Source organism: Thunnus thynnus, chromosome 19 (assembly GCF_963924715.1).
Source record: "Thunnus thynnus chromosome 19, fThuThy2.1, whole genome shotgun sequence".
Taxonomy (NCBI): domain Eukaryota; kingdom Metazoa; phylum Chordata; class Actinopteri; order Scombriformes; family Scombridae; genus Thunnus; species Thunnus thynnus.
In genome coordinates this window covers 26,534,534-26,557,254 of record NC_089535.1, presented here as the reverse complement: position 1 = coordinate 26,557,254, position 22,721 = coordinate 26,534,534, and the positions used below count along the sequence as shown (strand labels likewise).

General features: G+C 42.1%; 2 protein-coding genes across 4 annotated transcripts; one reads left to right on the top strand and one right to left on the bottom strand.

Annotated features, from left to right (window-relative positions):
- The first annotated feature begins 298 nt into the window (after positions 1-298).
- Positions 299-8,975, top strand: ccng2 (cyclin G2). The gene is made up of 8 exons (XM_067575356.1): positions 299-429; positions 2,109-2,266; positions 2,503-2,640; positions 3,038-3,288; positions 4,006-4,084; positions 4,313-4,411; positions 5,359-5,561; positions 7,219-8,975. The coding sequence occupies exons 2-8, from the start codon at positions 2,162-2,164 to the stop codon at positions 7,349-7,351; spliced, it is 1,008 nt and encodes a 335-aa protein (XP_067431457.1). The 5' UTR covers positions 299-429; positions 2,109-2,161; the 3' UTR covers positions 7,352-8,975.
- An 888-nt stretch (positions 8,976-9,863) lies between these two features.
- On the bottom strand, positions 9,864-21,589 carry taf1c (TATA-box binding protein associated factor, RNA polymerase I subunit C). 3 transcript variants are annotated; one of them, XM_067575352.1, is made up of 15 exons: positions 21,140-21,589; positions 20,179-20,290; positions 19,841-19,890; positions 18,767-18,862; positions 18,507-18,574; positions 18,122-18,378; positions 17,697-17,828; positions 17,497-17,614; positions 17,311-17,382; positions 17,044-17,179; positions 16,647-16,775; positions 14,713-14,911; positions 14,357-14,494; positions 12,587-14,055; positions 9,864-11,463 (listed from the first exon to the last, which is right to left on the bottom strand). In XM_067575352.1, the coding sequence occupies exons 1-15, from the start codon at positions 21,254-21,256 to the stop codon at positions 11,209-11,211; spliced, it is 3,348 nt and encodes a 1,115-aa protein (XP_067431453.1). In that variant the 5' UTR covers positions 21,257-21,589; the 3' UTR covers positions 9,864-11,208. The 3 variants fall into 3 exon arrangements, with proteins under 3 accessions (XP_067431453.1, XP_067431454.1, XP_067431456.1); XM_067575353.1 differs by lacking the exons at positions 19,841-19,890; positions 20,179-20,290; positions 21,140-21,589 and having other exon boundaries at positions 18,542-18,574; positions 18,767-18,859; XM_067575355.1 differs by lacking the exons at positions 18,507-18,574; positions 19,841-19,890; positions 20,179-20,290; positions 21,140-21,589.
- Between the last annotated feature and the right edge of the window lie 1,132 nt (positions 21,590-22,721).

Sequence of the window (22,721 nt, the reverse complement as noted above, 5' to 3'; positions counted from 1 at the left end):
CCTATTTTGGGCGGACTATTTGAACGTTCCAAACTGTGGCTCTCTGATTGGCTAGTAGAAACGTCAATCAGAGGAAGATCGTCTCATGTAATAGATGCGCTGCATTTCGATTCCAGTGGCACTTATCAGTGGACTGAAGATGTATTATCAATCTTAAGTACAAACTTCTTGACGATAGTGTTAGAAATTATGTTAAAACGATAACAAAATACTAGGCATATGCTTAATTTGTACCGTTAAACCCGAACGGAGGAGATTTCCATTCTTGAACCCAAGCCATGGATTGGTTGTTGCCGTGTGACGTCACGTGTGGGCGTGAGCGTTATCAACATCAACAAAAGAGAGAAGAGAGAAAGGAAAAAGACGAGAGAAGACGAGAAGGAAAACAGCAGATTACCACAGATATGTGGATTTAACTCGCAATAACAGGTAGAGAACACCTTTAATAATATATTGAAATTATACTTGTATTACACAGACTACAGCGTATTTCCTGAACTATATTTGCTTTTTTCTGCCAATCCTTAACTCGAAAGAGAAGGAGAAAAAAAACTAGATTGAAAGTGAACGGTTGACAATGGGACGTTAATTTAGGTAGACTGATTGCCGAAAATTAATTAACGTGCCTCTTTTGCATTTGCAAATATTATTCTATTACACAATTATGGTAGAACTCATAGGAGTGTTTTGAATGGTATTGAAGCATATTTTTTCAGTCTCTGCAAGGAAATAGTGACATTTACTAAGTGTTTCCTGTTCCTTGTCATCGTTTTAAGATGACATATATTGTATTTTACATCAGTTTGCATAAATGATTTCCTTCTTACAGCCGAGGCAGTTTTTCCTTCTTGTCTGTTGTTGTATGTTATCTCTTGGGTCCGTCTCCTGTCCGAGGCTGAGCTTTTAATCACGGTTATATTCTCGAGGAGATAACACCACAAGCACATTTTATTACATCAATAAGCTATAATTTGTAAAACACTTGTTATTTTGTATCGATAATCATGTATTACAGTATAATTTGATAGACATTTAACGTTTGTGGAATGAAAAAAAAAAAAAAACCCCAGCCCCTCCCCCGCTCCGACCACAGAGGATTTAAAACGTTAGCTAGCTGCTGTTAACGTTAGCTTCCTCCGTTACCATCAACCAAAACGATAAAATTGTGGGTTTCCGACCGTGTGGTTTATGTTTTTGTATGTTTTAGGTTGTTAATTAACGAGTAGAACCTTGGAAAAGCAGTTGTTTTTCGGTCAGGGACAGACAGAGAAGGCGTTTACCAGAGGAAATCTGACACCAGAGCCCAGCTGAGGGAAGTGGGCTGAGCTTTGAGCTGTGACCCCTGTAAGGGCTGAGAGCAAATTTAGGCCATCAATATACAGTCATAATAAAACAGGACATCATTTACACATCAAGTTTTTACCAAACATGGATGAATAATGAAATTATACATACGATATGTTTTTCCGTATACAGTTTTTTTTAATAACATATATATATATTTCTAAAAGAAAGGAAAGGAATATGCTGTTGTGTTTGATGTTACCTCCAAAGGTTTTATATGATTTTCATATATGGCTGCAACTAAAAATAATTTTCATCATAGCTTAATCTTTTTGTTACTTTTTTCGAGTAGTTGAAACGCAAAGATATTCAGTTTGCAATGATATAAAACAGAGAAAAATAGCAAATATTCACATTGGAGAAGCTGCATCAAGAGAATGTTTTTGCTCTATAAATACATCGAAGACTAATCGATTCAGCCACTCCTAATACTTTGAAGAAATGATGAAGTGACAGGCCTTTTTATTGATTTAAGCGAATTTCTCAATAATAGATTTTTTCGAGGGCATTGTAAAGGAAAAATATAAAGACAGACTTATCAGCGACAAATTCCAAATCATTTTTTCCCCCATCATTTAAGTATTTCAGTCTGTTCACTGTATTTCAAGCAAGTGTCATATTGGAGACGTATGTAGAATGTATCCAGTGAAAAATGTATTTGAAAGAATGAAACCTGAGGGTATTCTGCACTGATGAGAGAACTTTTTGATGCAGACACCTGGTTACATTGTGGAGCTAAACTATGGTTATTTCCTGTTTTGCAGTAAATATACTGTAGTGAAAACAAAAGGTCACTTCCTCCTGTGCCAGCTGAGACATGGACGCCTTCAAGCTGATGAAGGAGCTGAAGGTGAATTATGAGCAGGAGGTTTATTATCTGCCTAGAGAAGCCGGGTTAAGCCTCATCGAAACCACGACACAGGTGAGAATTTTTGACACCAAGTATACGCTCAGAATGGACTATTAACACCTTTTTTATTTTTTTGATTGATCTTCTGGTTAATGTCAAGTCCTTAAAATGTAAAAAAAAAAATGCCAGTCATGCTTCTCTTGTGTAACTAACTGTCCTCTTCAATACTTTTCTGCCAGTATGTAAATTTGTCATCGGCGTTGTGACAAATAAAGCAGGTCAATCAACCCACCGTCTCTGTTTTACAGGACGACAGTCGGATCTCGGCCAAGTGCAGAGATGCCAAAGTGGAGGACCTGTGGAGTCTGACCAGCTTCTTCGGTTACAGCACGCAGACATTCGTCCTGGCTGTTAACCTGCTGGACAGATTCCTGGCCATGATCAGGGTACGAGACGCTTACACCCTTCAGGATCAGACATAGGACTCTTTAGCTTTCGTTTTTAACTTTGTTCACTTGCATAGTGGCTGCTCGTGGAAACAGTGTTTAAAGAAAACGAGTACAGCATTTATATGAAACCATATACCTCATTTTTACAGTGGATAGTCTGGTTTTATGTTTTTATTACAGTCATTTTTATTATTCACTTACTTCCTATTTCTTTAATCCGTTCCCTTACTGAATAATAAAATTCAAACAGTAAAATGATTTTGTTGCTGATCCGTTGATTTAATCGGGAATCGGATCACACCTTCTCTGACATAAAAAAACGACATAAAAGTCTTCCTCAACAAGCCGTTTTCAAACCGCTTCTGACTCACGTGTCGTCCCCTTTTCCCCTCAGATCCAGCAGAAGCACCTGTCCTGCGTCAGCCTCAGCTGCCTCCACCTGGCCGCCAAAGTGACGGAGGAGGAGTGCAACGTCACACCCACCGACGAGCTCATCCGCATCGGACAGTGCAGGTTCACCGTGTCCGACCTCAGCCGCATGGAGAACATCGTCACCGAGAAGCTCCACTTCAAGTCCAAAGCCATCACTGCCTTAACCTTTCTCCACTTGTACCACCAGATCATACTTTCAGAATACACAGAAGGGTGAGACCGACATTCCAGCAAAGATATCATCACAAAAAACGTGCAAACTTGACATTCCTGTCGATCATTTTCCAAATTCAATTTATTAGTTTCGTTTCTATGAAAACTCTCTATTGAAACTGGCTGCAGACAGATAATAATTCAACATTTAGTCGACTTTATTTTTTCTTCTGCATCAGCTACAAACACATCCTTTACTTCTGTTTACAACATATCTGCAGCCCTCGTTTAAGCAGATTGTGGATTTGTTTCACGTCTCTGAATGTCCACATAAAATACCAGAGTTCAGAACAGTGTGTGTGAACACAAAGATTTTCCCATGATTTGATTGGCGGTGGTTCTTCACACCACTGTTTGTTTGTCGGAGCAGCTCCGCTCGATGTAGGGCAGCGGCCGCCTATCAGCCAACTCCAACGTCTAACTGAAGTGCACTGATAAGATTTTTTTTTTGTGTGCAACTGCTGGCACCAATACCTCACACTTACATAATCCTGGAACAGTATATTGTTTTCAGTCTACCGAGCTGCACTTAAGCTCAAAACTCTGTGTTTTTTTTCTCCTTTTAAATTCTGTAGTTTTTAGCAGCGTCTTTAAAAGTCTTTCAAAACTTTTCCACTCTGGCCATCTTAAGTCAGATTTAGATTGTGAGTTGATGAAACTTGAGATTGTGTGTCTGGGAGACACACCTGAATGTGATTTATGTGTCTGTGTGAACAGGAAGGAGACTCTGAGCCTGGAGAAGCTGGAGGCTCAGCTCAAAGCCTGCCTGTGCAGAATCTCTTTCTCTAAAGCTAAGGTAAGAATTCACCGCAGGGGTCAAAGGTCACACTGGATTACACAGCAGCTCAGCAGTCTGAGATGCTCACAAATTAGTTTTGTTAGTTGAACAACAATACTGAAGTCGTCATAAAATATAAATCATAATACGTGTCTTTTTTTTCCCCCATTTCCCACCTTCCTGTCTGTTCCTCCCTACTACTCCTTCACTTCCTGTCTCTCCTTCTATCACTGTTTGTCCATCCAGTCATCCGTCCTGGCGTTGTCTCTCCTGAGGCAGGAGATCGAAGCCGTTCAGTCGGAGGACATGTTGGAAATAGCCTTTCACATTCAGAGACACCTGAAGGTAAAAAAACACACCGCATGATGTAATTACACAGCAGCTAATCAGGAAGAGAAAGTAACAGCAGCGGGTACCTGAAAATGTGATGGAAAACAAATAAATGCAGTTTGCTTTTCTACAAATATACCAGCAACACTTAATTTTTGAGGAGTCTTGAGAGTCTAATGAGAGGGGGGAAGGTGGGGTGGGGTGGGGGTGGGGTGGAGGTGATATTTATTCTTGGCCGGGCGCTGGTCCAAAACATTTTTTTTCTGTAGACGTCTGAGGTTATATAACCTGGTGTCTTGTGTTGTGATGCTCCACTGAACACACTGAAGGAGTAGAGGTTTTGAAATGCTTGCAGTTAATGGTTGGAATATTACCAGTTCACAACTGAACTGGTAAGATTTTCCATCCAGTGCAGCCGTTCTAACCCTTTGACAGTGTGATGTTTTATAAATTATTTTAAAGAAAAAGTGCCTTCTGTAATGTGTGTCTGTTCTAAGAGAGAAACATTTCTGTCTTACCTTCTGTAGTTATGTGGTAATTTAAGACCAGTTGGTATATTTTTATATTTCACTTGAGTTATTTTGCTTTTCCAAATGTTCCATTGTGGAAATTTAACTTTTTATTTCAAATTAGACAAAATAAATGGCCTTAAGTGCGTACTTAGACCTTTGTATGTTGTGACTCCTGTAGATGTTTGTCTTACCAACACTCCCACTAACAAGCCTTGAAGCTTCAGGTGTTAAATGACCAGCTGATCAGGTTTCACACCTACAGAAGTTTCATACTTTTAACCTGTTTTCTCTTAACCTGCTGACCTGGAAAAAGCAACTAGGTTTCAGTTTACAGTAACACTTTTCAAAGCAATATACTGTAAAGTGTGCAGTAATTTTAAACACACTTATGTCAGCCAGCGACCAGGGCAGAGAGCCAAACCGCTAAACTGAGCCGCTGTTTGGTTTCAGATTGCAGATGGCGATCTGCTGCTCTGGAGCGAGCGCGTCGCTCAGTGTCTGTCGGACTACGCCTCCCCTGAATGCAGTAAACCCAACCACAGGAGGCTGCAGTGGATTGTGTCACGGCGGACCGCCCAGAACCTGCACAGCAGCTACCGCAGCGTCCCCGAGCTGCCCACCATCCCAGAGGGCTGCTGGGATGAGAGTGAGAGGTGAGAACTCCAAACACACCTGAACAACACACTGATCATTCAACAGCAACACACACACACAACTGGAAATGTGCTGCTGATGCTAAAATAATGTTTTTCAGTACTTTAAGTTGAGGAATGTAATTAATTACTTACTTTTCCTCCAAAGTTCTCAAATTCAAAGTATGCAGCCTCAGATTAAATATTAACTGACAACATATCTGGTTTGTGGGTCAGAACAAGTCAAACATTCACTGCCAGCGTGTTTGGTGCTCTGACTCTCACAGTTCTGAACTGCAAATCAAAATGTAAGCAATCAGACTCATAATCAGAGTTGTTAATTTGAACAGTGAACTATCAGTTTCACTCTGAAACAGACGTCATGTCACAGTAGGTGAAACGAGCTGGAAAATACCTAACACTCCCATCGACAACAGAGGCATTTAAAAAGAAAAGGAACCAGGCACTCCCTGTGTGTCACCCCACACACACACACACATAAACACAGGATTCAGTTTGTGTAGCAACGTAACACTGGTGAACACTCATGTCATGTCATAACACTCTTATGAAATGCAGAGACACTTCATGTTTCAGCATATTGTTTTTTTTTTTAGTAAGTCTTTAAAAGTTAATTTTCATGATTTTTCTTAAAACGAGGACTGTAGTAAAGTTTCCTCACAGATGAAGTGAGTGTAAGTTTAAAGACGGACATTTTTTACAGTGTGCTGTAACACTCAAGTTTCTGTTGTGTTGTAACAACACGTCACGCAGTCAGACCGGCCCCTCTGACTGTCTCAGCCTGTCGGGGCCTCTCATATCTCCCAGCACTGCACTATGGGATGCGTGCGAGTCACTGGTCACGTCCCACTTAGGCAGACGTTTCCATGACGTCACACAAGGCCACAGTGCCTCAAGTTTATGCAACACTGTGCTTCTGGAGAACTTTTTCTACTGTAGTAGGAAATGATAACGCTAATGAGGAAACAGGAACTTGAATTAGTAACAAAAAAAAAAAGCCTTGATCCCAGTTGACTCCTGTAAACTGATCATTAACCCACAGAGCAGATCAGTCAAACTGAAAATAGAAAACTGCTGATGTTCAATTTCACAGCTGAATATTCAGCAGACGTTAACGCTGACAGTCAGCTGACTCACACTTCACACATCACAAGTCCGAACATGAGATCAGCTGATGAGAGATTGCATCACATAGAGTAGTAAGGCGTGGATATAGAAGCTTCTTGAAATGGAGGAAGTGTTTTTGTTTTTTGCTAAGTCATATTAACGTCCTGTCTTCTTATTCTCTTCCTGTGTGACATCATTGTTAAGCTCGGGAATGAAAAAATCCTTCATTGCTTATTTTCACTTTATTAGTTTCCTCATATCTCTTGTTTAGTCCTCCAGAAAGTACGATCAACTGTAATTTCTCCCTTTAGAAGAAGGATTAGAAGAATTTTTTAATTATATTATGAAACAAAGAAAAATAAATATGGCAGCTTTTTAAAGCAATTACAAGAAAACAGCATGTTTTCATCAATAGTTACACAATCATGATTAAAATGACTTCCAGCCACTTGGACAATAACTTCATCTAAGATAAAAGATGATGTTAATAACAGTGAAGCAGAGTATCAGCTGTATCCTGACCGTCTGTCTCTCTCTCCGTGTGTTTCAGTGAGGATTCGTGCGAGGACGTGATGAGTTCAGGCGAGGAATCTCTCAGCAGCTCTCTGGGCAGTGACGCCGGAGGACGCTACTTCCCTCTGCACCTCTGCCGCCAAAAACACCGCCAACACCTCGACGCCTGAAGCCTCCACCGCCCCGTGCCTCATCATCTCCACCCCCTCCCCCCTCCCTTTTTTCTTACTTCTATACCCGAAGTCTTTTAATTTATTATTTAATAAGCTCCGGTGCTGGTGGAGAATCGCACAACAACTGGCAGCTGAGCAGACTCTTCCTGGTAGATTTAGTAGATTTTTTTTTTTTTTAGTTCGTAGACGTGTTGGTGCATGTTTGAGACGTCACATTCCAGGATACACGAAGTTCACGTTCGGCAGATAAAACTCGGGTTAACGTCTGGTCTTTTAAAGGTGCTGAGCTAGCTGACGCCGCCGTCGGCTTAAAAAGTTCTCAAAGCTCGGATGTCAGATGTGACCAGAAACATCTCTTGATGTCAACAAGATAATTTGCCAAAACATGTGGTGTTTATTTAGTAGAATGTTGTTTTGACTGTTATTAATCTAAGACTGTTTCTATTGAGGATGAGGAGTTCTATACTGTCGTATGGAAGGTGAGAGCAGCCACGGTCGTAAAACTTTTAGGCTCATGATTCAAGACTCCATCATATTTTCTCATAATGAACTTGTAGTGCTTGTATTTTAGTTTTATTTATGCAGAAACACATTAATGTGATGTGGAAGTGTTTGTCATCGTCTGATGAGCACAGAACAAACTCATATTACAAATCACAGCTTCCATGATGCTGTTTCGGCAGCAGAGCTTCTTAATGTAGTTCTCAATGTTTAAACCTGAACAGATTTGACAAGGGATTAGCTATCGAACCTCAACCTTGGTCATATTATGCCCTCATATCGCCTGTCTCGAGACAAATGACTTCAACGTAAAGTAAAAGTCTTCATGAGTCCACCTTATTTTAGTAATGGGGACCCAACTCGGGTCCAGCAGCCATGTTTCATTGTGAGAGGTTTCAGGTTTCATCATAACGTGGATATAACAGACTTGAAAACTAAGTATGAGCATTGTTTGTCATGTGATATATTTGCAATGTGGTCTCAAAATCTGAGCGCAAACCGTCAGCGACCGCGGCTGCTCTCGCCTTCCGTACTAAAGTTTCATTTGCACACTTTATTTTTTGCGTTTCAAGTGTTAGACGGTTGGACTGGAGGTTTGAGTTTGTATCTGAAGGGAAACTCTGATGTGTCAGTTTGTTAGCATTCAGAGTTCATGTTCATACAGTCCCGAGGTGCCTTGCTCAAAGGCAGCAGAGAGCGAGACGTGAATCAGCTCTCTGGAAGTTTCCCTTCAGAGTCGAACACTGCGACATCACACGGTGTCCTGTTAGAAACATTTACTGAGTGTGTGTTTGTGGATGTGTGTATGTATGACCCTGGTTTCAATTTAAAAGTTGCCAATTTTAGGATGTAGCTTGAAAAAAAAAAAAAAACTTGTGGTGTTTTGAAACTGTTAAGAGAGAGAATGTTGTATGGAACAAAATAATGCTGAGTGTCAAAAAAAAAAAGTCTAAAAAATGTTAAAAATGTAAACAAAATGTTAATACAAAAACATGTAAAACTGTAAATGATGTACAAAAAAAAAAATCTGTTAATAGTTCTTTGTAGATATTAAGTTATTTATTCTCTTTTTGTCACCTGTACTGAAAAAAGAAAATCTTATAAAAATATTATTTTTAAATCTGTTGTCTGTCTTTTATATGATGTCTGAGTTTTTCTTGGATCCGTTTACTACATCAGACTGAAGCAGATGATGCAGATAAGTCACATAAACAAGTGATTTACTCAGTTTGATGTTACTCTCACAGAGCAGAGAGACCAACACACATCAAACCCTCCTGCAAATATTCACTTTACTACCACAGTATGAGAGCCGCAATGTTCAGATTCAAGTCATGTTTTGAGAAAATTATAACATGAGTATAAAGATATAGTTAGATAACATCATAATTGTACAATTGCCAGTATTATGAGTTATGTTATTCAACCTCTGCTTCACAACAGGTTAGTTTATGGACTCATAGCATGTTATGTAATTGGTTTCATTTCATTATCCTGAACTCTAATGTGTGTATCAGTGAAACAGCCTCAGGTCATCCACTCAACTCTGTAATAGGAACACTGAGTACCAAAGGAAATATCACCTAATAACTCAACTGATTCTCAGAATATTAACAATTTTATTCTTATAGTTATGACTATTTCTTTAAAGTATTACTTCTTATTAGGTTATGATTTTATTCTGGAAATATGACTTTTTCCTCAATGAATTACAACGTAATTCTCCAATGTGCCTTTTTTCCCCAAAATATATTGACTTTGTTCTCTGAATCTGGTTTTTTTCCACCTCACAGCAGCCGTAATACTCCGGCGTATTTTAGAGAAACAAGGGCGAGCTGAGACTTCCAAAATAAATGTCAGAATTTGGGAGAAATAATATGTTATAATTCTGCCAACATTTTGTTTTTAGTCTGTGATTCATACTTCTGAGTGTTTTTCTCATGGCCTTCACTGTCTTTCAGAATACTGACTGAAAAGCTTTGTGTAGTTTATCAATGACAACTCAAGCTTCCTCTGAGCAGACTGCTTCACTTTTATTTAGAAAAGCAGATGTAGAAAAGTTCCATAAAATATTTTATCATTGGCACATTTTCTTTAATTTAACAAAGTAAAAAAAAAACATCTGAGAAGAACTGGAAAAGGCAAATGTCACCAAATATATCCAGACTTTCATTACAAACTAAATATTTAACAGCTTATAACAAGATAGAAATAACATACATTCATAGTCATACAGTGTCTCCAGTAAACCAGCCAATCAGATCAGCAGCTCTTCAGCAGAGATGCTGCTCCAGAAGATGAAATGCATTGTCACACTGCCAGGAACAGCATCAATACGTCCTTTTATTTCTAACAAAACAGCTGTTTTTTTTATTTCTAATCATTTAGTATCGTATTGTTTAACGTCACTGCTGTTGACTCAAGATTTATTTTGGAGTTTAAGATTTTATTTGACTCATTTCCTTTCAGCTTTTATCTCAGATTCAACCAATAAAAAGTCTCAAAAGTCTCCTGATGAACTGCTGCATCCTCTGGAGTCCATGCAAAACTCCATTTCATGTTCTTCCTCTTAAATTTTAATTTGTCAACATTGACATAGTTGTGACATTAATAGTGAACCAGTGAAACACAAACTGACCAAAACAGCGTTAAACATCAGTTGAGTCACTTTGCTGAGTCAGTGCCTTCTGAAAAGCAAAACAAGTCCAGCAGCATCATAACAGCAGACGAAACACACAACCACAAAACAAAGATAAGAAATTCCACTCAGTCCTACCAAATGAGTCAGTCATCTTCAGCCTCCAGACGACTTCAGGGATCACAAACACTGACGGATCCTTTTCCAACATGAAGTCCTCCATTACATCCAGTTTACGTGTCCTGTTCATATTTTTGTAATCACAATCCTGATAAATATCACCATCATAGATCTGTTTTACAATCCTGAAGCAGATCAAGACGCTGAAGAACTTTCATTTAATTCGAGGCTGGTCGGCTCCAGGTCCGGCTGTTTTTGAAGTTTGAAGATGATGGCATCGAAGAGGAGGCTCAACTTCCATCCAAGTCAAATAGAAGTCAATCATTTGACTGGTTGGACGTCCTCGTGACAGGATGCCTTCAAACTCTGGTAATCCTTCAAGACTTGTTTATTCATGTCACTGAAGATAGAAAAAAAAAGAAAAAAGAAAAGAGAAAGCTGCGTCTGCACTTTCAAACCCAAACCAACACTGAAAGTTGTAAGAAAACCAAAGAAAAAATCCTCAATGTCCTGCTTCTGCATTTTGAATTTTAGGATTTCCAAAACAATACACTCCCCCTCCATAGACGGACAGACCGACAGACCGACCGACGAATCAAAATCCCATCCGAGACTTCTTCTTCTTTGTTTGGGATGCCTGCGACAGCCCCGTGCGACCCTGTGAACTCTGGGAGAAGGACAGAGGCTGGGAGAAACTCAACCAGGTGTCCTGAGACAGACTCGCCCCGAGATTCCTCTGAGAGAGAGACTGAGAGCTGCGGAGCTGAGATGAGGAGGCCGCAGGTGGAGGTGTGGGCTGCACGGCGCTCCCTTCTTCCAGGAAATAACCGTCATGCTGCGAGGGCTCGTCCTGGAAAGGGACGGAAACAGCTTCATCAGTACAGTATGAAAAGCATCTCGTTTACGTCTGTGTGTCAACAAACAATGTTCTGAGTATGAAGATGAAATTATATGTTTGTGTTTTAAAGGCTCTTTCATCCTTGTTCGTCTAATGGTTCCTCTCCCTCCCTTCATTTCCTGTCAAATCTATTGTTTCCCTGTTCACTGTCAAAATAAAGGAAGAAAAGCCATCAATGGGCATGACAGAACTGCAGGATATGTGGGCGACACTGTAATCAGTCTGGTCTAATCTGGAATTTGTTAGGCTCGACTGGATTTAGGCTGTTAAACAGTAATATCTAACCTTTAGCTTGTTATTGTGCTAATGTTCATTGTGTACCAGTTGAAGGGGCTAGTATACTCCTCCAGACGTGCCTGTCAGATGGTCAAATAGCTTTAGAAGCCCCCTCGCCCTCCCCCACACCTTCCTGACAGCAGATTAGGGAGACCATTTCTGTAACGGTCCAGCCTTCACATTCAAACTCACCTCACACAGTGATTGGTCAGCTGTGCAGACGTGAGAAAGGAATCAGGGTTTCTCTCTCTCTCTCTCTTGCTCTCCTTTTTCATTCTTGACACAACTATTCATGTCACTTTTTATGTGACAGAAATAATGTGATACTATGAATGTCTCCAGCAGCATCTTAACAGTTAGAATAAGATGCTGCTGTTTAGTAGCTGAGGCTAACAGGAAGTCAAGTCTTTGTGTTGTCTTATTCAGAGGTAGCCTGTCATGAATTAGCCTGGTTCTAGGTCTCTGTACCACTGCCCACATCTCCATTCTTTACTATGACCTATATAAATCTGCTGCTGTGCTCGTGGATGGAGAAATAATCAGCCAATCAGAGATTTGTGGGCGGGATTAAACATGGGGCTGTCATCTTTCTGAGGCAGCAAACAGATGGACATAGCTGTAAACATTCATCTTACAGAAATAACTCTTCAATTGACATATTTAATCTATCGTCATGACAAATGTGTTAACTGCTCCTAGCAACATGTACCACAGCTCCTGTGTCTACTGGATGGATATGTTGTAATCGTTAGTCACAGGCCTACATGACACATTAGTGAACACGCCATGTCTCTCTTACCTGTGACGCAAACAGAGAGCTGAGGTAGTCCTCTGCTGGACGTTTGTTCCTCCTCTGACTGACCGGTGTGGATTCAGGTTTGAGTGTCTGGGACAGGGAGGGGGTGCGGGAGCCGCTGGGAGTCTGCTGATCGTGTTGTTTATCTTTGGTTTTCTGAGGTGTGGCGGTTGGCGTGGGAACTGGAGTGTCAGATTGCACGGTGGTGGGTGTGTCGGCTCTTGGCGTCCCTTGCTCCATAAAGGCCCGCAGCTGGGACAGCGGCCCCGTCCCTTCTGTGTCCGAACTCGCCCTCTGGCTCGCTGCGGAAGACCAGCCGGTGGAATCGGAGAAATCGTCCAGCTCCGACTGGTAGCTGAGAGACGAGGTGAAGCTCCCGGACAGAACCAGGCGTCGACCGGCGGCTCTCTTCGCCTCCTTCTCCCTCCTCCTCTTCTTCTTTAGAGCTTGCACCTTCTGCTCCCTGTTCAGGCCCAGCTTGTCCTCCCACCACGCCCGCCACGCCTCCTCCCCCTGCCAGGAGATGGTGAGGCGGTGGCTGAGCTGGTCGGTCCAGTCTTCTGTGTCCACCAGGTTTGGAAGCAGTACCGTGTCTGCGGGCCCGGCGGAGACGGCGCGGTTAAGCAGCAGCGAGCGGTTAGACATGCACGCTCTCAGATCACGCCTCAGGCTCTGCACACGCTCCTCTTCTGTCACATCTCTCGTTTCGTCATCGGACGGGTGGAGGATGTCTTCGGTCGTGATTGTGAAATGCGGCAGGCGGTGTGGGCGGGGCTTCTTCTCGCGGCTCTTGTGCATCAGTTTCTGGAGCCAGTGTTTCCACGTGACGAGGGTGCCGTCGCTGAGCTTTACTGAAGTCTGCTGCTCGGGGGGATCGACGTGACTCGAACTGCTGGAGCTGCCGACCGTTTCCTCCACACTGCCGGGTTCCCCAGCATCATCAGCTTCATCTTTACTCACCTGTCCATCTTTCGCACCTGCATCCGATCCATTCACCTCATCCAGCTCTGGATCATCATTGACGACGACCTGCAGCATTAATTTCTTCAGTTTTCGTCTTTTCCTTTCTGACTCTGAATCCTCGGAGGAAGCGTCAGAGTACACGTTCTCTCTCTCTGGTGTTTCGGGCACAAACCTCTGCATAGTCACAACCTGAGTCGGCCCGATTATGTCCTCGTCGCTCGATGTGTCCGGTACCACCGGCTGAGAATCTGTCAGCGTCGCCTGTGACGTTGGAGGTTTTTCTGCTGTTTTCTTGCCTGATGTTGTGGCATTTTTCAGTGTCGGTTGTGGCAGTTTTTTGGCTTCTTGTTGAGACAGGGGTTCATCCTCAGCTGGAGGTTGAGAGGTATCCGGCTGGTCGGGTTCAAGGACCTGATAGAAAATATCTCCTGCCTCTGTGAGCTGCAGGATGCAGATACACTCCTCACCACTTCCTTCTCTTCCTCCTCTCTTCTGGATACAAGTCAGACCTGACGACAAACAAGAAAGTTGAGCCACATCACGTGTGTAAAAGGATTTTTTAACAGTCGGGTATATTTTGTCAATTATGAAGAACAAAAAGCCTTTGAACTCCACAGCTATCTGATCTACATGTTGTACATAACAAGCTAGTGCTTCATATAGTCCGAGTAAAATCTAATGAAATCTAAATTTACTATAATTGAATACCAATCTGAGTTTCAGACCTTCAAACACAGGAACACACCCACACACACCCACACACCCACACACCCACACACACACACACAGAGCCCAGCGGCCCCTCCGTACCTGCAGCAGGTGTTGACAGTCTGTTGGTTGCCGTGTCCAGGCGGTGAGGGATCTGGACAGGAAGGTGTTTCAAACTGTCTTTGGGTCTGAGTAGAGCCTGAGGAGGACCTCGACTGGAACAGGCCTCCGCTCTGCCTCCTGAACACACACAGACCCATGCACACACACACAGTGTTACACACAGACATGAAGCTGAAAAGCTCTTTTACAAATGATCCAATATGCTGCAACATTTAGGACATTTAACACTAACTGGTAGAAATGTTTAAGTTTAAAACTGCCTCTAAATGAATTAAAAATGAACAACAGGATTCCAAAATCCATTTGACTTTTTACGCCGCCCCCTGCGGACTGACCTGAGTACTGCAGCATTGTAATTTCCTGGGAACTCTGGGAGCCAAGCAGGACCTTAGTGGTTCCGGACCCGCCCGCCGCTGAGCCAGAGGAGGCGGAGCCAGGAAGGACGTGACAAAACATTGGCGGGGACTGCATCATGTGATCCCACTTGAGCATGGGCATGCAGGGAAAACGCTCGTCCATGATGTAGGCTGAGTGCTGACGTAGAGAGAGAGAGGGGTGTGAGCTTTTCGTGCGACACCCGGCAGGATGTGTTAGCTGGACAGGTGTTTGGGTGGGACGGTGGTTCGACAAAACTTTGTGAGATCACGGGAATCAAATCTGATGTCATTTTGACCGACACTTCATCAGGTTAAAATGAAAATAACACCTGGTGGCAGATTGTATCAGCTGTAGCTATCTGATGTTAATGCTATGAAGCCAAATGAAACTGTTGTCTGGTTCATGTGGCATCTGTACTCAACAGAATATTGTTTTGTAAATGAAACTGTGTTTTAGTAGCTAACAGGTCACGTTAGTCTCAGGAGTCAGAATCTACTGGATTATATTTCATTCATATCATACAAACTGAAGCTGATCAACTTAAAGCAGCAGTGTGGGACTTTTGTCTCCCCCTTCTAGCAGTGAGAGTGATTACAACAACACTGTGGACATGTGCTTACTGTACGTCATCGCCTACTCGCTACTGTAAAACGGTAGATGAACTATTTTGAGCGTCACACAACCCCTGTGAAACGACTCTGTTCACTATCAGAATTTGATCCATTCGGTCTGATGACATTTGGAAAGTCTAGAAGCCGTACGATTCAATTAAATTACGATTAAAGTATTTTTATCACCATTCAAGTTAGCAGAGAGCTAACTGGAAGTTAGCCAGCTTGGCTGCTGCAAGTCTCTAGTGCACACGCTCTGCCCACACAGCATGCACAGAACGTATCCATCCAATCACTGCAGGAATGTCAAACCCAACGTCAGATTAAAAACTCTGTACGTTGTGAAATACAGAGAGGTTTATCTGGCAGTGATAGGCTTAATCAGCATTGTGTGAACTCATTTGGCGAGGGCTTGAATGTAACGGACATTCATATGTTAAAGTTCTGCACTGCAGGTTTAACAGTTCTGAATCGGGACCTCCAGTATCGGAGCAAGTGGCTCTTGAGAAATAAGGTGTAAAAGTCAACAGGCTGTTTCTGAGAGTCACATACATATTTAATCAACATTAATTAGGCTCCCACTCAAATCAGTTTCTGCCTCAATCAATCAATCAATCAATCAGAGGTATTGTCAGTAATTCAGAGGACTGACACCAGGCTGGATTTGAATGGATGCAAATTCAATAAGTGGATTTGCTAAAATGTTATGAAATCCCCGTTCTAACCGCAAAACCTCCAAAGACTTGGCAGACTCTATGAGGGCGGGAATCCAAACCTAAAAATGGATGCAGGAGTGAAGCACAATGTAACCCTGTCTGTGGCCCTGAGTGCATCCCATCATTCAAACTGTCTTGTTGTCTCGTCTAGTTTCTAAATGAAGCCCTGACACATCGTTAACTAGCCCATTTATATTATAATTTTAGTTCATGAAACAAAAAAAAAAGTTATGTTCTATGAGTTGTTTGTTTTCCTCCCACAGAGTAAACTAACTCCAGACATATACTGGTGATACTGGTGTCCTCTAGTGTTGACACGCAGCTACTGAACTGAAAACTGACTGAGAGGAATATTCAAACCCAAGACTTGTTTTTTATGGCTTCACCATCCCATCCACTGGAAATATTCTAGTTGTCTTCACTCATCGTTGCATCAATTTAGACATAATTTGTATCTGTGGAAATTTCAGGATCTCTACTAGAATTTAAAATGAAATTTTACGGGTCTGAACTAAATTTGGACAAATGCTGTTTGTGTGTAACGTGATGTTGATATTAACGTACCTGAGTGGTGATGAGGTGGTGGAAGGAGTGCACGTCTCCCAGGTATCTGGTCAGGATGAGTCTCTCTCCACTCCGACACTCGGAGGTGTTGCTTATACGAAACAGAGTGTGATTGGAGGCAGGGCTCACCTGGAGGAACGGATGAGGAGGTCGAGGAGGGACAGGGAGGTGAGAGAATAAAGAAAAAGGAGGACAGAAAGAGGAGAGGAAAAAGTAAAGGGGGAGAGAGCAGAGTGAGAAATATATCAACCTGGTGGTGGTGATAGAAGTCAGAGAATGACTGATGTCAGATGGATTCATTCTCTGGGCTGGACAGAGTTTCATCTGCTCTGTCTTGTATTGTCTGAAGTAGAAACTAAATTTGACACAACACATTAGCTTCAACCTTTTGTCTCACCCTGATGTCAGAGAGCTCCACCCCTGTCCTGTCAGCGTACAGCATCACCCTCGGGTGGGCGGAAAACTCGCACCATCGCCAAGATGACTTGGCGTTGAAATACAGGTTGCTGTCCTCCTCCCGAATCTTCTGTATCCTGACGGGGCAGAGTTAGTTTCAGCTTGACTTATGACGACAGACTTTCAACAGATAAAACCTGTTCAAATACAATCTGTGAGGTCAGTAAACACCTTTTCCTCTCTAAAACAATCGACAGAACGTCCTCACCCTTTGCCCACGGTCCACAGGTTTGCTGTTCCACTCTCACTCACCACCAGAACTTCACCTAAAACATGAGGACTGACAACACACAGCAGAGAAGACGTTCATTTAAAACCTTAACTTCCTTTCTGTGACCCTTCCTCATGGCTGCAGAGGGGTTTGAACCCTCGCTCCGTCCTGATGATCACTAACCTGACGCTGATGCAGGTTGCCACCTCTTTGGTGTTGACCACCTGCAGCAGACGAGGTTCGTTGCTTTCACTGAATCTCCAAACTCCACACAGATGATCCGACCGCACGGCAACACAACCTGCAAACATACAAACATGTTTAAATGTCTAGAAAACCACAATGGGCTCCTGATGTTTTTTTAAATGTTCTCTTGTTCTTACAGTCGTTGAGGAGCGAGGCCGAGCTGATCTGTCTGACGGGGCCTTTCAGTTTGAAGCTGAGCGGCTCGTTGCTGCTGGCGTCCACGCAGGAAGAACCTCCTCTGTGGTGCCGCAGCTCCACTGTGTGGAAGTCTGAGGTACTGTGTTAAGAACCAGAACCGGCAGGGACAACAGCACTCTACTTCACACCTCCCTCATTATTATAAACCATAACGTGTTGTCAAGGAACCGCTTCACAAGATGTGTCTGAATCTTATTGGCCTTGCCAGCATCAGAGGATTTTAGAAAGACTGACATTGAGCTCTATTTGATTATTTGATGTCAATAAAGTAATAAAATAAATGAATTGAGTCAGCACTAGTTTTCTGTTCATTAAACCTTTGTCTTTATACTCCGATATGTTGTCTACTCCAGCTGCAGGATACTGAGGCGGTCCAGTCCTTGGTTTCCAGGGTAGAGGAGGCAGCCACGCTGAGAGCTGCTGCCGCTGCTGCTCTGGGAGAAAGGGATGAAGGCCAGAGCGCCTCCTGTGGCTCCTTCAGAGAACAGCAGGCGGTCTCTCTGCTCCGTCAGCTCCTCGTGCAGCAGAGCTCCCAGCAGCTCCGGAGGGATGTCGTGCACGGTGTCTGACAGCAGGACGCCGTACTCCGCCATTGATCTGGAGGAATACGTCTGCTGGCATCTGGGGAAAAAGACACACGACGACATAAAATCACTGATCACACGACCGGAGATATTTATTGATTTCATGTCAAGTCTTTCCACATTTACAGACGATCACTTTCACACTGACCAATCGGGTCCACTCACATTTTAAGATTTAGCAAGTCCAGGAACTTTCTCACCTTCCACATGTTGATTGAATCTTTGCGATATTTCTGCAACACACACACACACACACACACACACACACACACACACACACACACACACACATAGCTATCCTTGTTAGGACATTGGTTTTCTTTCTTTAGGGTTTTTATTTCTATTTATCTTGCTTAATACTTAATACTTAATAAAATTCAGTTACAAATGATGAAGCTGCCAGAGCTGAAAGTGTCTAAACTCACCTCTTTTTCTCCTTTTTTGAAGTTGAAATGTTCACCCAGAATTTCACTCATGCACCCGAAGGCGTCCTGGCAGTGATCCATGAAGAAGTTCTGCATCTGAATACAATACAAATTTAAGTTTTTTTTTAATAAACCTGATGTGAGGCTGCACAGCTCAGCTCCATTCACACTGGTTCTATTATTTCAAAAGGTCAGAGAGTCCCGTGTTGTCTCATCTTAAAGAGGAATAAACAACCAATTCTGCTCTGATCCAGAGCAATTTACCAGCGAGAGGAGTTTATTTTTTAAACTTTTGGGATTAAGATTTATCTTCAAACTAGCTGGAGATAAGTAAACACTGGAGTCACACACCACCTCAGCTGCTGTCATCAATAATAAACATCTTAAATGCCGGTGAGTTTATATCATTTTAAAGTAGATATCTATGTGTATAAACAATAACGTCGCTGCCATATTTATGCCTTTAAATGACCTGACAAATGATGAATTCAGACTTTTTACAACTTGGCATCATGATGTAGTTATTTCAGCATCCTTTTGATCCCTTTATTGCAATTAAATCACAGCAAAATCGAAGTTTATTTTGGGTTCGTTCAGGCTGAGCTTCAGTAACATCACCACTAGTCGGTGCCTGCTGTTGCTCGCTGGCTGTTTGGGGCAAATAAACACAAATCATCCTGCGGTCAGACTTATGTGAGTAATGCAAGCCGTTTGGTGTGTTTGCTGCACTGCTATGTTTTCTCCAGCAGCCATATTTCACACTCAACAGTTGCCATGGTAGCCAGCACACCCTGCAGAAGAGGGGAGAGCGAAGTGGGTGGGACGGGTACTCAAACCAGCCATTCTGAACAGGGCTGTTTAGACAGGACGACAAGGCTGCTGTGGTGCTTGATGCTTGTGGTGTTTTGACCAAAGCATGTCAGATGTCTCTAAGTATGATTTAAAGAGATAAATTCTACTTGGATCAGGTTTTACTTTAAAGTCCCAGTAAGGAAATGAGTCTTGTATTTGCACAGTTCCAAACCCAATGAACACAATATACACATTTATCATATGTTGAACTGTTGTACTCACATGTTCTGTGAAGTCCAGCGGATCTGGAGGCTTCGAGGGCCAAAGGAAAGCTGGGAAAAATGTATATGGTGTGACAAACAAAAGACACATAAAGATGAATTCAATAAGACAAAATCTAAGTAAAACCTAGGTTTTCTCAGAACATCCTACTGCATATTTGGGAGTTTATTTTGTCTCTATTTTTATACCAAATACAATGAAAGTTTTTCCATCTTTATTTAAAACATGGGAGTCGTTCCTGCTTCAGTGCTCCAGATCTGAATTGCAGGGTAAACAGAGACTACTCTCTGAGACCTGAATAACCTTGGGTGAGGCAAAGTCATCTGTCTGGAACTCACAGTTTTTGGGAGACAGGAGGGGAATCGGCACTGGCTCAGTGTGTCGCCATGTCTCCCCTCTGACCTGATGTCTGGATGTAAACGTCCAGCTGGAGAGAGGACCAGAGCTGCCCTGAAACCACAATCACACCAACCAGTAAGAGAGTCTGATGATAAAGAACAGACATCTTCAAATATCTGATCCTGTCCAACTTACTAAAACCAAAAAGATTACATGCAAAGAAATCAACAAATCCTTGATCATTCTCTACCTAATATTTGCTGTTTTGACAATATTTGATAAAATAATCCATAATATTTTCTGTTGATCAACTATCAGATCAGTTACAGGTTTCAAACCTTCTTGCAGAATGACTCCAGTGTATTAAGACACTATTGAACAGACAACTAACAATGAGCCTGAATTATCTTTAATCATTTTAGAAAAAGCTAAAACTATCTGAGCATAAACTGAATTAAAAAACAAGTTTGCAAATTGTGTAACAAAAAATAAAATAGAAAAGTTAAAATTGTATCTCACAAATTTTTACTTACTAGTCATAAATTATATTTTCATTATACATAACTTTCAATCAAACACACACACACAATGTATAATCTTTGTTGCTACTGTCGTTGTCCTGACTGTGTTTTTGTTTACTCATGTTAATGACTGTCCATTGATAAAGATGGTGCTTCTGAATTTTAACAAAACAATACTTTTTTGGTAAATATATTACAATTAATTGCAATATATTTTCTGTTTAAACAATTAAAATCTGGATCTGCTATTTAAGTCCTTGTCCTTGTGAAAAATACAATATAGTTAGTAATTTCACATTAAGTCTGGAAACTATTATAAATCGTCCAATACATTTATAAATACACAGTTGACATATAAATACTACCATAGGTTTACAGTAATAGTTGTTCCCTTCTCATTAATGTGATCAGCAGCGTGCTCAGCTGACAGCTGACCCACCTGAGGTCTGACTCGGTCGTAGCAACCCCAATTTCCTGCACAGTGTTTCAGGACCGTATCCGGCGGTCCACAGTTGTAAAACGAAGGGAAAAGCTGCTGTGGGAACTGGTAATCCATTTTGTTTCTTATTAGCGAATTAAAATAGTCGTTTTCTGATGCTGTGTGTCGTTGTTCCCTCGCTCGTGTGTCTGGGAACAAGTCTGAACATGCTGTTCTCCGGCTTGGCTAATGCTAACTTAGCTCCCCAGCCCTCCGCCGTTAGCGAGGACAAATAAACGCGTCTCTCTTGTTATAATCATCATGACACACGTTCAGCACGTCACACAACAACTTGTCCACGTCAAAGCGACTAAGGTGATCCGAAAAGTCGCCGAAACGGTGGCAAATTTGTCCAAATTCCTCACTGCATCGTTTGACACGTGTGTGCACACTCGCGACCTGAAGGCGACAGTGAAGTTTGATACATTGAGTAGCTCAAACAAAACAATAAGACTTCCGGTCTGCCTTTATTATTGTTATTATTATGTACTTAATTTGTACCGCAGTTTTCATTTGTAGTGAATCTCAAAGCGCTAAAAAGATTTATTTTACTGTTCCTTCTTTTTTTCTTAATCTTTAAAAGGATGAAAACAACAAAATATTACAGAAAAATGTAAATAAACTCATATGGGAAACAACAAAATTACTAGATAACGTATTATGAGTCGATGTTGCAATGAGAAATGAGAATTAAAAGTGTGAGACTATTATTGTCATCCATACTTCACATAGGATAGGGACATTTTTTCAAGAGATTCTGGCTGCAACAAACAAACAAAACAAACAAACAACTTTCAAAACGTAGTCATCTTCGGTTTTATTTTGAAGGCAAAAAGCGCATATCGGATGTCTTGTTTCAGTTTAGGACAAAAAAAAACCCCTCCACCTGCTGTGATGGATGGATGGATGGATGGATGGATGGATAGATAGATAGATCTTTATTAGCAGGGGAAACCAATTGAGAGTAAGGCTGCATTCACACCTAATCAGGCGGTGCGGCGAAAACGCCAGTCGTCCCATTCATTTGGATGGGGGTAGTGCGGCTCGGCTGCGGCCGTTTTGGCCGCTGCGGCGCCGCACCGGGCTGCGGCCGGAAAGTTGAGCCAGAGTCAACTTTTGGAGAAACGCAACCCGACGTCACTGCGGCTGAAGGCTGAGGTGGCCAATCACAGCGGGAGATCAGACTGACAAGAGTTGTAAACTCTGCCATGAGGGAGAACAAAGACGTTACTAGGACGTGGGGAAGATATTCTCTTCGCTTGATAACGTTAGTAAAGTTAGACTTTGCTGTCGGCTTCCCGACTCATTTTAAAAAAGAGAGTGAATGAAGAGAGGGAGCGCTGGTACCCACACACCTTCGCTCGACCCTGCGGCTGAGCACCGCACCGCCTGATTTGGTGTGAATGCAACCTAAGGCTCTCGCTTCCAATGGTGCCCTGCAAATACACAACCAAAACAACCATATAACAAGAATCGTAAAAAGTGTAAAATCAACAATCTTTTACAAAGCATAAATACAACACAAACAAGGCAAATGACTTAC

What these genes read in the sequence shown, in the direction of transcription:
- ccng2 (XM_067575356.1), top strand. Translation starts at nt 2,162, where the DNA reads ATGGACGCCTTCAAGCTGATGAAGGAGCTGAAGGTGAATTATGAGCAG. An exon ending in GATTCCTGGCCATGATCAGG is followed by an intron (nt 2,641 to 3,037) that starts GTACGAGACGCT and finishes TTTTCCCCTCAG; the next exon opens with ATCCAGCAGAAGCACCTGTC. An exon ending in ACATTCAGAGACACCTGAAG is followed by an intron (nt 4,412 to 5,358) that starts GTAAAAAAACAC and finishes GTTTGGTTTCAG; the next exon opens with ATTGCAGATGGCGATCTGCT.
- taf1c (XM_067575352.1), bottom strand. Translation starts at nt 21,256, where the DNA reads ATGGATTACCAGTTCCCACAGCAGCTTTTCCCTTCGTTTTACAACTGT. An exon ending in GGCCTCGCTCCTCAACGACT is followed by an intron (nt 17,615 to 17,696) that starts GTAAGAACAAGA and finishes GTATGTTTGCAG; the next exon opens with GTTGTGTTGCCGTGCGGTCG. An exon ending in GCAACCTGCATCAGCGTCAG is followed by an intron (nt 17,383 to 17,496) that starts GTTAGTGATCAT and finishes GTGTGTTGTCAG; the next exon opens with TCCTCATGTTTTAGGTGAAG.